Source organism: Scyliorhinus torazame, chromosome 8, assembly GCF_047496885.1.
Source record: "Scyliorhinus torazame isolate Kashiwa2021f chromosome 8, sScyTor2.1, whole genome shotgun sequence".
Classification (NCBI taxonomy): Eukaryota; Metazoa; Chordata; class Chondrichthyes; order Carcharhiniformes; family Scyliorhinidae; genus Scyliorhinus; species Scyliorhinus torazame.
The window spans coordinates 128,031,377-128,047,296 of NC_092714.1; the positions used below are offsets into that span (position 1 = coordinate 128,031,377).

The 15,920-nt window shown below is 42.7% G+C and overlaps 1 protein-coding gene across 2 annotated transcripts in view; it reads left to right on the plus strand.

The window, feature by feature from the left end:
- Positions 1-15,920, plus strand: part of cdkl5 (cyclin dependent kinase like 5) — a 273,738-nt gene that overhangs the window by 121,282 nt on the left and 136,536 nt on the right. For both annotated transcript variants that reach the window (XM_072514173.1, XM_072514174.1), the window contains exons 5-6: positions 2,986-3,122; positions 12,391-12,511. In XM_072514173.1, coding sequence (XP_072370274.1) covers positions 2,986-3,122; positions 12,391-12,511 — 258 coding nt within the window. The remainder of the gene's footprint in view (positions 1-2,985; positions 3,123-12,390; positions 12,512-15,920) is intronic.

The following is a 15,920-nucleotide window of genomic DNA, read 5'->3' on the forward strand; positions in this document are numbered from 1 at the left end:
CTGCCATAATATAGTCCTTTGCTTCATATGTATATAATCCAGCACGGTCAAGTTCTGTTATTAAGATGGACTTTGTCCTGTTTTATCTGTACTAACTGCACTGAATGCTGATATGGTGAGGCTACAAATGCATTGGCCCACAGACTTGTGGCAACAACAAAGGGAAAACAAATGTAATTCCACTTTGGAAGTATTTGTATTCCACTATTGATCATAAAAAGTGCTATGATAATATGATTTCTTGTCACAAAATTTCAGACCTTTGTCTTCCACTAATTTTCAGACCATTTTATCTCTGGTCACTCACCATTGAAACTTGTAAATGTTGCTATTCAGAGAGACTTGAGTATAGTCATACAAGAAAGACAAAAAAGTAGCATTCAGGTACAACAAGCAATTAAGAAGGCAAATGGTCATTATTGCAAGAGGGTTACTACTGAGGCCCACTCCCCTATCCCTGTAACCTAACATGCATATCTTTGGGCTGTGGAAGGAAACTGGAGCACCCGGAGGAAACCTACGCCGACAGGGGGAGAACATGCAAACTCCACACAGTCCCCCAAGGCTGGAATCAAACCCAGGTCCTTGGTGCTGTGAGGCAGCAGTGCCAGCCACCCTGACAGATAGTTTATTAAGAATCCCTAAAGTGCAGAAGGAGGCCATTTGGCCCATTGAGTGTACACCAATCCTCTGAACGAGCACCCCATCTAGACCCTACTCATTGACACCTCCAGAAAAGTCCTGGTCAAATCTCCTTCAGTAAGTTCAATTTCATTTTAGACAGTGACAAAATTCTAGACCTACTGGACTCATTTCTTTTGTTACAGCTGTTGTATATTTGAGAATTTTGCACACCAAAGATCCCCAGAACTTTGATGCTTGGGGCAGGACAGGGATGCTCTACAAATAAGTAACTGATGAACATTATTCAATATGTAGTACAGATTTAGTTTTTAGGATACCTTTTGTCCAAATCAGACCAACACTTTATTTCCTTGAATTCTCAAAGTGTATATTCATCAATATGTTGCAACAAAATGTTAAAAATGTCAAAGGAATTCAATTGAGTGAACACAGGTGAATGATTTATTTTGTAGGAGAATACAGAACCAGGGGGTGTACTTAATCTTAAAATTAGGGCTAGACCATTTGAGATTGAAATCACGAAGTACCTATTTACACAAAAACTAGTGGAAATCCAGAACTCACTTTTCCAAAAGGCTACCCTGGCTGGGTCAATTGAAATTTTCAAGTTTGTGGTTGATTTCTGTTAGGCAAGAGTATCAGGAAATATGGAACTAAGATGAACAGAGTTGATGTACGGATGAGCCATGATATAACTGAATTACAGAATGGGCTCAAGGGGCTGAATGTCTTACTCTTGTTCTTTTGAGTACATTGATTCACCGAGATTGCTGGGTATGATTTTAATTTCACTAAGAACATTGTAAACGATAAAACAAGGGCAGATTGTTTGCCTTGATTTTGGGATTTGGTTATTCTTGCATGTGTCCCAACAGGTTGATGTGATGCATCTAATGTGTAGGGGAGTTAGCATGCTTTCTGCTTGTATATGCTGGTTTGCTCTTCATTTTCAGCCGACACTGCTGGCTAGCAGTAATGCAAAAAAAAAGGAGCCAAATGTGTAAGGCTCTCCCTGTCAGTGCACAGCCTCATCATTGTCAAGTCCTCAGCTGTGCTTTCTTCTGGCAACACATGGAAAATATAAATATGTCTCTCATGGCCCCATACTAAATCTTTGTGGGGGGGGGGACAGCAGCCCAGATCCCCATAAATTTTGCCTGGGCTTTTATCATTGAACGGAGAGCCCAGTTTTCCATTCAGAGCATTAACACAGCTTGAGAGACAGCAGTTACCAGTGATTAATCCAACGTGATTGTTATAGAAAACTGGTGCTCGATCTGATGGTGGGAGGGACCATCATGTCACACTGGTCAGCCATCACCTACGTAAGTCAAGCAACCCCCGAATAGTAAGGGATGATTCGCCAGATCCACTTGCTTCAATTAGTGCTTTGAACTAAGAGTTTCTGTTCAACAAATGGATGGAATCCACCACACCAGGCAAACAAACTAAACGCAAAGGAAAATTAACCATTTGCCAACTCTTTGATTGACAAGCAAGACCATGTGCATGGGATTGATAGACAACTTCGAGCTGGTCAGTGGTGTGGAACTTAATAGACTAAGCATTGACATAACTTCCTGACGAGAGACCACTGAGAACAGATCACTGAAAGTAAGATGTTAACATTCATCTGGAAGGGGAATAATTCAGAGGCTACGTGTGAGCTAGCTGTAGGCTTTGCTATAAGGAACTCGCTACTCTTCTGTAAAAAGTTGTCTGACTGATAAATCTGCATTCTTTGGGGACATATTGCTGCACACTTTAGTTTAAGTGATCCAGTAAGGTAAACAAACATTGGAGAAACTTATCTTGCTAGTCGTGCCTGATGATCACACATTTAAATTCAATTCACCGTATCACCATTAATCAAGAATCCAGCAACTTTGGCAACCTGAGGTTTCGTGTTTCTTGACTTGTGGATAAAGAAAGCATGCAAGAAAACATGTATTTGGCCCGTGTCAATCTTGTAACTCATATCATACTGACCGTACAAGAGCAAATTAAGCTTCTCCATAAAGAAGCTGAACAATTTTTTAAGGGAAGGAAGAAATTAAGAAACAAAATTTACTTTGGTTTACCTTTTTTTCAGGCAAACTCCTTTCAAACTAGAGTTATAGAGAGTCTTGGAGTTTTACGGCACAGAAAGAGGTCCTTTAGCCATTGCGCCCACACCGACCATCAAGCACCTAACTTCAAATCCCATTTTCTAGCAATAGAGTCAGAGTTTTGCATATTAATGCATTTTAATTTGCAGCTTTTAATGAAACCTTAACTTTGTTTCCTCTTCAAATATTGATGTAACATATTGCATCTAATATTTAGTTTTTTCTTTTCCAGAAAATGAAGAAGTTAAGGAGACAACATTGAGAGAGCTTAAAATGCTCCGTACTCTAAAGCAAGAAAATATCGTTGAACTTAAGGAGGCTTTTCGAAGAAGAGGAAAACTTTATTTAGTATTTGAATATGTAGAGAAGGTGAGGAATAACAGAACCGCTTGTAAGTTGGATATTTTTCTGTCTGATGTCAGTGGTGGATTCTCCTTCAATAGCAACAAGTGGGAGGTTTCTCCACTTGATTAGTGTGCAAATGCATCACATGACTTGGTACTCAGTGGTGCAGATCAGAAGGATACCACTTTCCATCTTTGATCTGCTAGGTGTAATAAATGTAGGAATTTCAGCTGTATTGTATTATAAATATTTGGAAAAGTAAGAGTTAAAATCTTGGGTTTGTGTGTTTTACTACTGAATTCATGTTTTAAAAGAAGCTTGGTTTGAAAGGCAACATAGCTTTTAGGAGTCAGGTGCAATTCAAAATACTCATGCAAATGCAATTTTGTTCTGATTAAGGGGATTCCCTGGGGAGTTAAGTAGTTTTCAATTTGGTGAGATGATGTCATTGCTTTGTGGAGCTAAGGCATCAGGCTTTTTGAGCAAGAATTTTCAATTGAGTTCTGTTCTGGATGAAGCTGGGACCGCAAGTCAAGTTTTGCACTCTGTAGTTAGTTAAAAAGTGATTAACAGTCTTTAAAGCAGTGCAGACTTGAGGACAAGGGGGAAGCTGAAACAAACCAGGTGAAACAACTTCTGAGAACTGTTATGGGCCAGGTTTTAGAGAACCCCAAAGTGTATCATGGAGTTCACCTGACCCACAACCTTTAATAGAGTGTGGTATGGGGAGCACATGGACCACTCTACAGGTGTGGTGCAGCAGAAATTGAAAAGTATTTTTTAAAACAAAACAATGTTTAATCTATGAACTCAAGTTAACTTTTTGAAACATAGTGAGCATTTTAGCAACCATCAATTCAAATACAACCCCCAAAGAATACAACACTAAGTAATCCTTAATAACTTCCCAAACAACATCCAGAAGACAGAAGAAACACCTTACAACAGAAGCACATTAGGTTTACATTCACTACTGAGAACATTTATAATTCTGAATTCACCAAATGATCAAGAGATAGTCTTTTGATGGCAGAGAGAACAGCAGTACATCTGCTTGGTCTGGCTTTAGCTCCAACACTGAAAACGAAACTAAAACACACCCTGCAGCAAACAGCCTAAAACGAAAGTAAAAAGCTGACAGACAGCCCAGCTCCACCCACACTCTGACATCACTGATAAACACCCATTTCTTAAAGGTACCTTTCTTAAACACCTATTTCTTAAAGGTACTCTCACATGACACCTCCCCCCCGCCCCCCCCAAAAAAAATAATAAACCATCAACTTCAAGATGGTTTCATTTTTTACCTTTTCACTATCCTTTAAGAAATGCACACAGACCTAAGAAAGACAAAGACCCAATGGAATGTGGGTCACACAGACCCATCTCACTTCTGAATGCAGACGCCTAAATACTGGTCAATATCCTAGCCAAAAGGCGAGAAGACTATGTACCTGAGGTGGTCGCAGAGGACCAGACGGGCTTTGTCAAAGGTAGACCGCTTACCTCGTACATCAGGCGCCTGCTGAACGTGATAATGACCCCCTCCAGGGAGAGAACACCAGAGGTGACCGTCTCCCTGGATTCAGAAAAGGCCTACGACTGAGTCGAATGGAAATACCTCATAGAGGTACTGGAGCGGTTTGGGCTTGGAACAGGATTCACCTCCTGGGTAAAGCACCTATACAATGCTCCCATGGCGAGCGTACGGACCAACCATACCAATTCCCAATACTTCCAGCTGCACAGGGGCACCAGGCAAGGATGCCCACTGTCCCCTCTGCTGTTCGCTCTAGCGATCGAACCACTAGCAATCGCGCTCAGAGCAGCAAAAAGCTGGAGGGGGATCCGAAGGGGCGACAGAGAGCACAGAGTCTCATTCTATGCAGATGACCCGCACCTCTACATTGCGGATCCACAGAGCAGCATGGACGGAATCATCGCGCTCCTGAAAGAGTTTGGCACCTTCTCGGGCTACAAACTCAACATGAGCAAAAGCGAGATCTTCCCGGTATACCCACAAGTAGGTGGAGCAAAATGTCGGACAAAGCTCCCATCTGCAACAACCATAGGTTCACACCAGCGCTGACTGACGCCACCTTCAAAGGGTGGGGGCAGGACGGAGAGACACTGACAGTCAAGGATCTAGACACGGACGGCAGCATCGCAACACTGGACGAACTGACAGAGAAATTCCAGCTAGCCAGGGGGAAAGAGCTAAGATATCTACAGCTCAAGAACTTCCTACAAAAGGAGACAAGGACGTACCCACAACCGCCACGACAGACACTACTGGAAGAACTACTGGACGCAAGCATACTAGACAAAGGAAACTGCAGTGACATGTATGACCGACTGGTAGAAAGGGCCGACACCGTACTGGACGCAACAAGAAAGAAATGGGAGGAGGATCTGAGGATTGAAATAGGGTGGGGACTCTGGAGCGAAGCACTGCATAGGGTCAACTCCACCTCCACGTGCGCAAGGCTCAGCCTGACACAGCTAAAAGTGGTACAGAGAGCCCACTTAACAAGAACCTGTATGAGTAGGTTCTTCCCGGAGGTGGAGGATAGATGTGAATGGTGCCAAGGAGGCCCGGCCAACCACGCCCACATGTTCTGGTCTTGCCCCAGACTTGCAGGGTACTGGACAGCCTTCTTCGAGGCAATGTCCAAAGTGGTGGGGGTGAGGGTGGAGCCATGCCCGAAAGTGGCGGTCTTCGGGGTGTCGGACCAGCCAGATCTATTCCTGGGGAGGAGGGCGGACGCCCTTGCCTTTGCCTCCCTGATCGGCCGCTGTAGAATCCTGTTAGGCTGGCGGTCAGCAGCACCACCCAAAGCTGCAGACTGACTGTCCGACCTCTCGGAATCCCTCCAAATGGAGAAAATCAAATTCGCGATCCGAGGGTCAGACGACAGTTTCCACAGAACGTGGGAGCCATTCATGCAATTGTTCCGGGACCTGTTTGTGGCCAACGAACAAGAGTAAGAATAGCCAGGTAGCCAAGAATCAGGGGAAAGTAGCCAAAGCATGAAAGGGAGAGATAGACCGGTAGGGGGAGGGCGGGGGGGTGGGGGTGGCGGGGACGACGACAGCTAAACCTATGAGGAAAGAAAGACGAACCACGGGAGGAGGTGAGGGAGAGGGAAGAGACCGGGAACAAGAGAGGAGAACCAGGGAGGTGGGGGGGGGGGGGGGGGGCGGGAGGAGGAAAATGAGAGCCGGAAGGAAGGCACGATATACAATAACGAACATGGCATCTCCAGGAGTAGGGAACGAGGAGAATGAAGACGAAAGACTGGAGGAACGGCAGAAGTGGCGGTGAGCGCGAGACGGCAGTGAGATCCGTCCGGGAGAAGCCAGCGACAACAACACCAAACCCATTTGAGTATTGCCCACTGTAATTGTCTCTCCGGCACCCGAATGTATATTTACCTCCCCGGCCTCCACCCCCTCCCCCCTGCAAACAATCGCCTACTTATGTGTTGTAAATAATTTTGCCAGTTGTACAGAGTTGCTGCTGTTGAGCTGGTGCACAATACCCGACCAGTTATCCTATTTTATTTTTTATTGTATTTTTTTAAAAACTATTTACTATTTTCTTTTCTTTGGTATGTTTGGGTGTGCCCTTCTCTTCTATATATGTGTTAATATGTTTCTTATCCTGTGTACGTAACGGTAAATATACTTTGTTCAAAAACCCAATGAAAAACATTTCTAAAAAAAAAAAAGAAATGCACTCAGTAAATATACTTTTTCGTTTAAAAAAACAACACACTCAAACAGGTATAATAATATAGGCCATTTTTTTTTTGTTCTTCTTCCTCCAACTGAAATCCATCTCGATTGACAGTCTCTTTGAACAAGAAGGTCGCTGCACGATCCATCCATTTCTCTATGTCTCGGCATTTCTCTTTAAAGTCAGATACTTTACAGAACGTGGGAGCCATTCACCCAATTGTTCCGAGGCCTGTTTGTGGCCAACAAACAAGCAGAAGAATAGCCAGGTAGCCAAGAAACAGGGGAGCCTAGCCAAAGCATGAGAGGGAGAGATAGACCAGGAGAGGGGGGGGGGGGGGGCACAGCTAAATCTAAGAGGAAGGAAAGCCGAGCCATTGGGGGGGGGGGGGTAGAGGGAAGAGAGAGGGAACAATAGAGGAGAGCCGGGGAGGGGGGAGGCAGGGAAACGTTAACAAACATAACGTCCACAGGAACAGAGAAAACGTGGAAGACAGGAGAACCGCAGAAGCGGAACAAGACGACAACGGCAGCGAACTCCGTCTGGGAGAAGCAACGGACGACAACACCACGAACAGATGCTTACTTATGTTGTAAATAATTTTGCCAAGTGTACAGAGCTGCTGCTGTTGAATGGGGGCATAATACCGTCCGATGGCTTCTCGGGGAAAATTAAACCGACCCATAGGGGAGTGGAGGTGAGTGCTCCGTTGGGAGGGTGTGGGAAGACTGAGGTGCGTGGGGTCACGTCTAGTCAATTGCTATTGTATATTCTCTTTTTGCACTATGTTAATGTTCACTCTATTTTGCTGTGTTAGGATTATTATTTTTTATTATGAAAAACGTTGCAAATTTTTTCTTTAATAAGTCAGATACTTTAATTCAGCTGATCACAGAGTCCCTTGTAATTCTCCAACATATGAGCATTAGTTATCACAGCTTTCAGGCCGTCAAATGCCTGTTGAAAGTCCGCTGTCCACTGAAATTTTCAACGTTTCTTCAGCAAGTCCATCAGTGGAGCAACCACGCTACAAAACTTTTGCACAAATGTTTGATCAAATCCACTCACGCCAAGAAATCGCATTATTTCCCTTTGTCTTGAGGGTATCGAAAACTCCTCGAGGAAAGTGACTTGGGCTTTTCCAAATTCACTTTTGGCTAGGTTTATCACCAAACACGCCTCCTGAAGTCTATATAATAACTCCATCAAATGTTTTAAATGTTCTTTCCATGTCTGGCTGAAAATTACCAGATCATCGATGTATACCGCACAATTGGGTAATCCTGAAATGACTTTGTTAGTTAACCGTTCAAATGTGGCTGGGGCATTTCTCATACCAAATGGCATAACTTTGAATTGGTATATACCATCTGGAGTCACAAAAGCTGAAATCTCCTTCGCCCTTTCGGATAAAGGTACCTGCCAGTAACCTTTAAGTAAATTCAGTTTGGAAATAAAAGCTGATTGTCCCACTTTCTCAATGCAATCCTCCAAACGTGGGATAGGATAAGAGTCCATTCTTGTAACTGCATTAACCTTTCTATAGTCCACACACAACCGTTGGGTACCGTCTGGTTTTGGTACCATCACTATGGGTGAGCTCCATTGGCTGCAGCCCACTTCAATTATACCATTTTTAAGCATACTCTCAATCTCTTTGTTAACCTGTACCAATTTTAAATGGTTAAGTCTGTATGGATGTTGTTTGATTGGAACAGCATTTCCCACATCTACATCATATATAGCCATTTTAGCACTTCCCAATTTATCTCTACAAACTTGCCCATGTGATACCAATAACTCTTTCAGGTCAGTTCATTTTTCCTCTGGAAGGTAACTCAACAATTTTCCCAATTTTTAAGAACATCCTCGTTTTCCAATTTAACTTGAGGTGTGTCAAATTCACAAGTCATCTGGATTTGGTTCGTCACTTTGAGTTAGAATCATTAAAACCTCCTTTTTCTTTCCTTCCCTTTCAAAGTACCTTGTAAGCATATTCACATGACACACTCGGTGAGTCTTCCTTCTATCTGGTGTTTTTATCACGTAATTCACCTCACTTAATTTCCTTTCAATCTGATAAGGTCCACAAAACATAGCTTTTAAAGGTTCACCTGACACTGGTAACAACACTAAAACTTGGTAAAACTACAAACTTTGGATTTCTTGTCCGCTACCCGTTTCATCACATTTTGTGCAACTTTTAAATGTTGTCTAGCCAATTCACCTGCTCTATTTAATCGTTCCCTAAAATTTGACACTTAATCCAATAATATAATTTCCGATTTCTCACTCACCAATTTTTCCTTAATCAATTTACGTGGTCCTCTTACCTCATGACCAAAAATTATTTCAAAAGGTCTGAATTTGGTTGACTCATTAGGTGCATCCCTAATTGTAAACAGTACGAATGGAATTCCTTTGTCCCAATCCTCTGGATAATCGTGACAATAAACCCTCAACATTGTCTTTAATGTCTGATGCCACCTTTCTAATGCTCCCTGTGATTCTGGATGGTACGCAGTTAATTTAAATTGTTTTATTCCTAAGCTATCCATAACTTTGAATAACCTTGAGGTAAAATTTGATCCTTGATCCGATTGTATTTCTGTGGGTAGTCCATATCTAGTAAAAAATTTAAGTCATTTCTCCATAATCTTTTTAGCTGTAATATTACATACTGGAATGGCCTCTGGAAACCTAGTAGACACACCCATTATCGTCAAAAGATATTGATTCCCACTTTTTGTTTTAGGAAGCGGTCCTATGCAATCAATTTAGGACCGTTGTAAAAGGTCCTCAAATGCTGGAATGGGCATTAAGGGCGCTGGTTTTATCACTGCTTGAGGTTTCCCTATCACTTGACATGTGTGACATGATTGACAAAATTTAACTACATCTTTATGTAGTCTAGGCCAATAAAAATGTTTCTGTGTTTTAGCTTGAGTTTTCCTTATTCCCAAATGACCTCCCACTGGTACCTCATGTGCAACTCGCAACACCTCCTTTCTATACCCTACCGGCAATACAACTTGATGAATTTCTGCCCACTTTTCATCCGCCTGCATATGTAAAGGTCTCCATTTTCTCATCAAGCCATCACTTTTACGGTAATAACACTCTGGTATACACTCAGATTCCTCTTCCGTATATGCTTTCTGATACACCTGTTTTATTTCTATATCTTTCTGTTGTAACTCTGCCAATTTTACTGAAGTAAAAATATCCTCCTCATCCTCCACCTGTTCTTGTTCTTTTTCAACCATCTGATCAAAAATCGATAATTGCACTTCAACGTCATCTTCACTCTTTGATTTCTCCTCTTGTCTTAACCTGTGACTTTGCGACCTTGTTACTACACAATCCGGTAAAATCCCAGGATATTCGTCCTTCAACACTTCAGTTATCTGATTTTCCACTGTTTTATCAACCACAGTAGGCATCACTCCCACCTGCGATCCAGCTATATCATTACCCAAGATAAACTGTATTCCTGGACAAGATAGTTTCTCTACTACTCCTACTACCACTTCACCACTCTTCACTGGACTTTCCAACCTTACCTTATATAATGGAACACTACTCCTCTCACCCTGAATTCCACATATTACCCACCCTTTTCTGGCAACATTCTTCCCAAACTACATAACTCCTCATCTCTTACCATTAAAGATTGACTAGCTCCCATATCTCTTAAAATTGTGACTTCTTTACCTGTTCCTCCTGATACACATGAGTAAACTTTACCCACACAAGCAAATTCTTTAAAGAGATCTGGCACCTTCTTATCAATCACCTCTTGATCAGGCTGTACAATCTTTTGCACCTCCTTCACTTCACTTGGACTTTCCTTTACCACTCTAACAAACCCCACCGTCTTATCCTGACATCACTGATAAACACCCATTTCTTAAAGGTACATTTCTTAAACACCCATTTCTTAAAGGTACTCACACATGACAGAACATACAGCTGGAATTTCTGACAGATATCAGATCTTTTTTGGAAAACAATGTCAAGAGATCTATTTTTCAGAGAATAACTCTAAAGCAAGACTTCCTCTGCACCATTGGTATTTAAGGTGGATTGAGAGCTGAGATGGTTGTTTTATTATTGTTTAAGTGGGAATAAAGATAGTAATTAAGGTATTGTATTCACTTTATTGTGTGGTAATGTTTTGGGGGTAATGTAAGCTATTTTCTGGTGTGATGTTAAAGATTTTAATCCTGTGTTAGTAATAGTTTGTTTTAATATACCATATGCTTATTTCTACTGCAATCACCCATGGAGTGAAATATCCTTTCCTCACAGTCTTACAAAATTAAAATCAAATATTTGGGTTTCTGTCCAGTATCCTAGCCACTGTTGGGTCTGGTCTGGGATTGTAATATAGGCTAGGAGGTGTCAGCACTGCTGCCTCACAGTGTCGGGGACTTGGGTTCGTTTCCGACCTGAAGTGACTGTCTTCCCCCCCCTGTGTCTGCAATGGGCTTCCTCCTCCCACAACTCCACAACTCTTCTTCTACCCCCCCCCTCTCCCCGAGTCTGCAATGGGCTTCCTCCCACAGTCCGAAGATGTGCAAGTTAGGTGAATTGGTCATGCTAAATTGCGCCCTAGTGTCCTAAGGTTAGGTGGGATTACGGGGATAAGGCAGGAGCCTCGGTAGGGTGCTCTTTCGGAGGGTCAGTGCAGATTCAATAGGCCAAATGGTGGCCTCCAGCACTGTCGGGATTCTGTGCTTCTATTCAGCCAAAGAACTGACTGAAATTGCAAGGTGGCCTCCTTTGCCTGGGCATAGGGCAAGAAAATGAACTCCGGGTTCCTGCCCTTAGTCACTACCCAGTGACCACTGCTGCAATTTGCAAAATGTGCGCAGATGAGAAGATTGGCCAGACCTTGCAAACATTCCATGGTGCTTCACAGGAGCATTATTAAACAAAGTGTGACACCAGGCCACACAAAATGTTTGGGTGGATGACCAGATGTTTGATCAAACAGAACCATCATAAAATAAGAGAGAGGTTTAGGATGCGAATTCCAGAGCTTCAGGCCTAGATAGCCGAAGGCCTACCTGCCTGCCAATGATTGAATGATTAAAATCAGGGATGCACAAGAGATCAGAATGCCACTCGGTCAATGTTTATAAACTTTTCTGTTGAGGGTAATGTGAAAAATAGCCTTTTAGCCAAACTATTGTAGAACCCCAAGCATAATCATACCTCAGCTTGACGTGCTCCCTTCAAAAAAGGAGTTGAAAAAAGTAGCTCTGATAGTGAAGGGCAAGAAATTGCACTAAATCTGAGATACTGGTTTTGAGACTTGTTGGTGTGCTTTCTAAAATAATTTTGCTTAATTTGTTCCTGGTAAAAATATGAATAACAAAGTCATTTAACTTTCCCATTAAAAAAATCATTGTGATATTATGCTCACAAATTCTTCTTAAAATCCAAGTACAGTATTTTTAAATTTAAGATTTGCTTTTCTATTTCGCTGCTGCATGTAGTAACACTTTTTATGACAGTATGGAAAGAATATGTTTGTTTTGTTTTCAGAATATGCTTGAATTACTTGAAGAGATGCCAAATGGTGTACAACCTGAAAAAGTGCGAAACTATATCTACCAACTAATCAAAGCAATTCACTGGTGCCACAAGAATGATATTGTCCATCGAGGTAACTATTATAAAAGTAATAACTTTGGAATCCTTCATTTCAGCAATGACACGTGTATCTTTATTTTCTACCTTTCTTCATCCTCATTCAATCAAATACTTAAATTTGTGGGCACAATGATTCTTCTAAACAATATTATTTCACTCCGTATTTTGCTGCACTTGTGATGGCCACATGGAAAAGTCAAATATGTTACTGTAACTGATTTTGCCAATTGCTTAGTCACTTATTTTTGTGTGTAAAAAGATTTATTTTACATGGCACACATGTTGAGGACTAGGTGTTTGGTCTAGATAGGACACATGATCGGCGAAGGCTGAGAGGGCCGAAGGGCCTTGTCCTGTGCTGTATTGTTTTTAGTTCTTTGTCCAATACACCGATAATTAGAGTGCAAGTTATTCTCATTATAACAATAATAGGATATTCCTCTTTTACTTGACGTGTGTTCAGACATGGAGTGGAATCTTGTTCTGGTCCCAGAAATGGAAAGCAAGGTGGACCGGGGAACTTAATTACGCGAGGGACCAGAAACTCGGGTATGGAGGCAGGGAGTCCCGGGCAGGAAGGGAAGGCGAGGGTGGACATGCGAAGGAAATGGCCTTGCGTCCTGGGTGTGGGAGTCATGTGAATGGGTCGGGGAGGGTTTTCCAGGCAGCAATGCTGGGAAAGAGATGATCTTAAAGTTGGGCTCGGTGCTGTCTACAGTGGTGGACTGGGGGTTGAACTGAGGTTACTGGGCAGTGGAGTAAACAGTGACCATGAGAAAAAAGGACTGAATGTGGTATGATGGCATGTCCAGGGTAATGTTTGAATAGCAGATAGTCTCATGGAGTTCATGGAAACAGAGAAAACAATTCATGTGGATAACAGGAGAGGTCAGGGGGATCATGGGAAGGGCAATGGATGTCGGTTCAGAGAAGAGAGAAGGCATGTGGAGGGTAATGTGGAGAGACGCGAGGGTAACAGACAAGAGAGAAATGATGATAGTGGGTTGGTCCAACTATAGAATCCATATAGTGCAGAAGAAGTCCATTTGGCCCATCAAGCCTGCACCATTCCTCCGAAAGAGCACCCTACCCAGGTCCACTCCCCTGCCCTATCTCGTAACTCCACTTAACCTGCACCTCTTTGGACCATGCGAGGAAAGCCTTGCAGGTATTAGGAAAATGTGCAAACTCCACACACTCGTGCAAGGCCTGAATCAAACCCGAGTTCCTTTGGGGGGGGGGGGTCGTCGGTGGAGAGATGATGGGGATGCTGTTTTAAAAAGTCTCAACTGGGAAAATGTTGTGACTGTGAAATCAGTCCCTTGAAGTGGGAGAAGGGGCTTTATGGGTTGGTGGAGGTAAGGGTGAGTCCAATTAGCCAACTGAAGGAACACTCAAATTATCGTGAGTCAACTGAAAAAAAATCATGCACAGATGTATTCTCCACCCTGTGGTTCCAAACATAGTAGCATTGATTCCTGACCATTGGGTCTCCCTTCAGCGAGTCCAGGAGCAGGAAGGGAGAATTGAGTATGAGTTTCTTCTGACCGAGGCATGGAGGAACGGAGGGAGTGTGCAGCACTTAAGGGCACTTGGGAACAGGAGGGGAGGTTTCTCAATTATGCAGAAAATCTTGTTGTCAGAAGTCTGGAGGTGCAGAATGACTGTGGAAAGAGCGAGGGACATATCATGAATGGTATTCCCAAGGTACTGAGACTCTTTGTATGGGCCAATTTGAAATGAAACGCATCCAACTTGTGCAACGTATGCTACTCAGGCAACATTGCGGCGTCAGTGCCATCTGGAGTGCAAAATTACCGGCATACTACTGCATATTCCTGTGGCTTCTGGCACCGGGAAGGAAAAGTGCTGCAGACCCTTGGCATAAGCAAGTCCATATGCATGCTACATTTAGAAGCCACATGCACTGTTAATTTAGCAGGGATACACTCGTGTCTCACCAATACCGTCTCCAAATGGTGGGAGCAATACCTTGTAGTGTCACGTGGATACAAGTTAGAAATTGAATTATTTGGATTCAGACACTGTTAAGTCAGTAGCCTCAGAGGGATTTGTAAATCGAGTGAACACAACTTGACACGTTGTAAAGGTGCGTTCCAAGGCCACAACTATAAATGATAAACAACAAACTTTACAAGGTTCAATCCTGCAAATGTAGATGTATCTACTGATAATGTGATACAATAAATAATTTATCCAAAGGCCCATATCATCTGACACTGATCTGAAACGATGGGTAATGTTTTTAAATGCATGCGATCATTGCAACAACTAACAGCATATGATCAGCTCATGATTTAGCCCCATCCTGCCACCTGTTGTTTACTAGAATCCTGTGTCCATTATAAAGTTGTTTTTGTCCATTCCCATCCTACGTGTCGCAGTCAGTTCCTGTCCACCTCATTGTTCATCCAGGGGCAGGGTGGCAAAGTTGGTTTCCTCTTTACACCATGGATTGTCTAAGACAGGATATTGGGTCACTGAAAGAACTGTTTACTGAGCTGACCGTGTTATTGCTGACCACACAATCCTGTTTGTCTCAAAAACATGGGCAAGTTAGCTCGCTTAAATCTTATCATGCATTGTGGCCACTGCTTGTAGCATGAGTTTGAATGCTTATTACTGCTATGTCTTAATAATGATTACTGGATATACTTTCTATGATTAATCTCAATCCTTAATAAACTAACCTATGCAGAACTATTCTAATATTGTTCTAGCTGTTCAGTTTTAATGGGTCTCGTCTCTGGACACCCCCTTCAGCCCCGATCTGTACTAATTATCTCTTTGTGCCTGCAGGCTTAGAATCGGCGTTTAAGACTTGGAAGGGAAAGGGTCTGGAGAGGTTTGGGAACTTGTGCAGGGGGAGAAGATTTACCAGTTTTGAGGAGCTGTTGGAAAAATTTCAACTCCCTGGGACCAATTTGTACAGATACTTCCAGATTCGTGATTTTTTGTGAAAGGCTTTTCCTTCTTTTTCCTTGGCACACCATCCTTCCTGCTGGAGAGGATTTTATCTTTGGCCGGTTCCAGTGGGAGGAGTATTTCGGATATTTTTGGCCAGATCCTGTTGGCGGAGTTGACCCCGTTGAATGAGTTGAAGATATAATGGGAGGGAGAATTGGGTATTATTTTGGGATGAGGAGATGTGGAATGAGGTTCTTTGCATGGTCAACCCCATGTCCTCCTGTGCTCTGCTTGGTTTGATCCAGTTCAAGGTGGTGCACAGGGCTTATCTGACCAAGGCAAAGATGAGTGGTATTTTTGGGGGGTATGGACGACAGGTGTGAGCTCTGTTCTCTGGGACCGGCTAATCATATTCATATGTTCTGGTTGTGTCCCAAGTTGTTAAGCTTTTGGGTCTCCTTTAACACCATGCCAAAGATCCTTAATGTCGAACT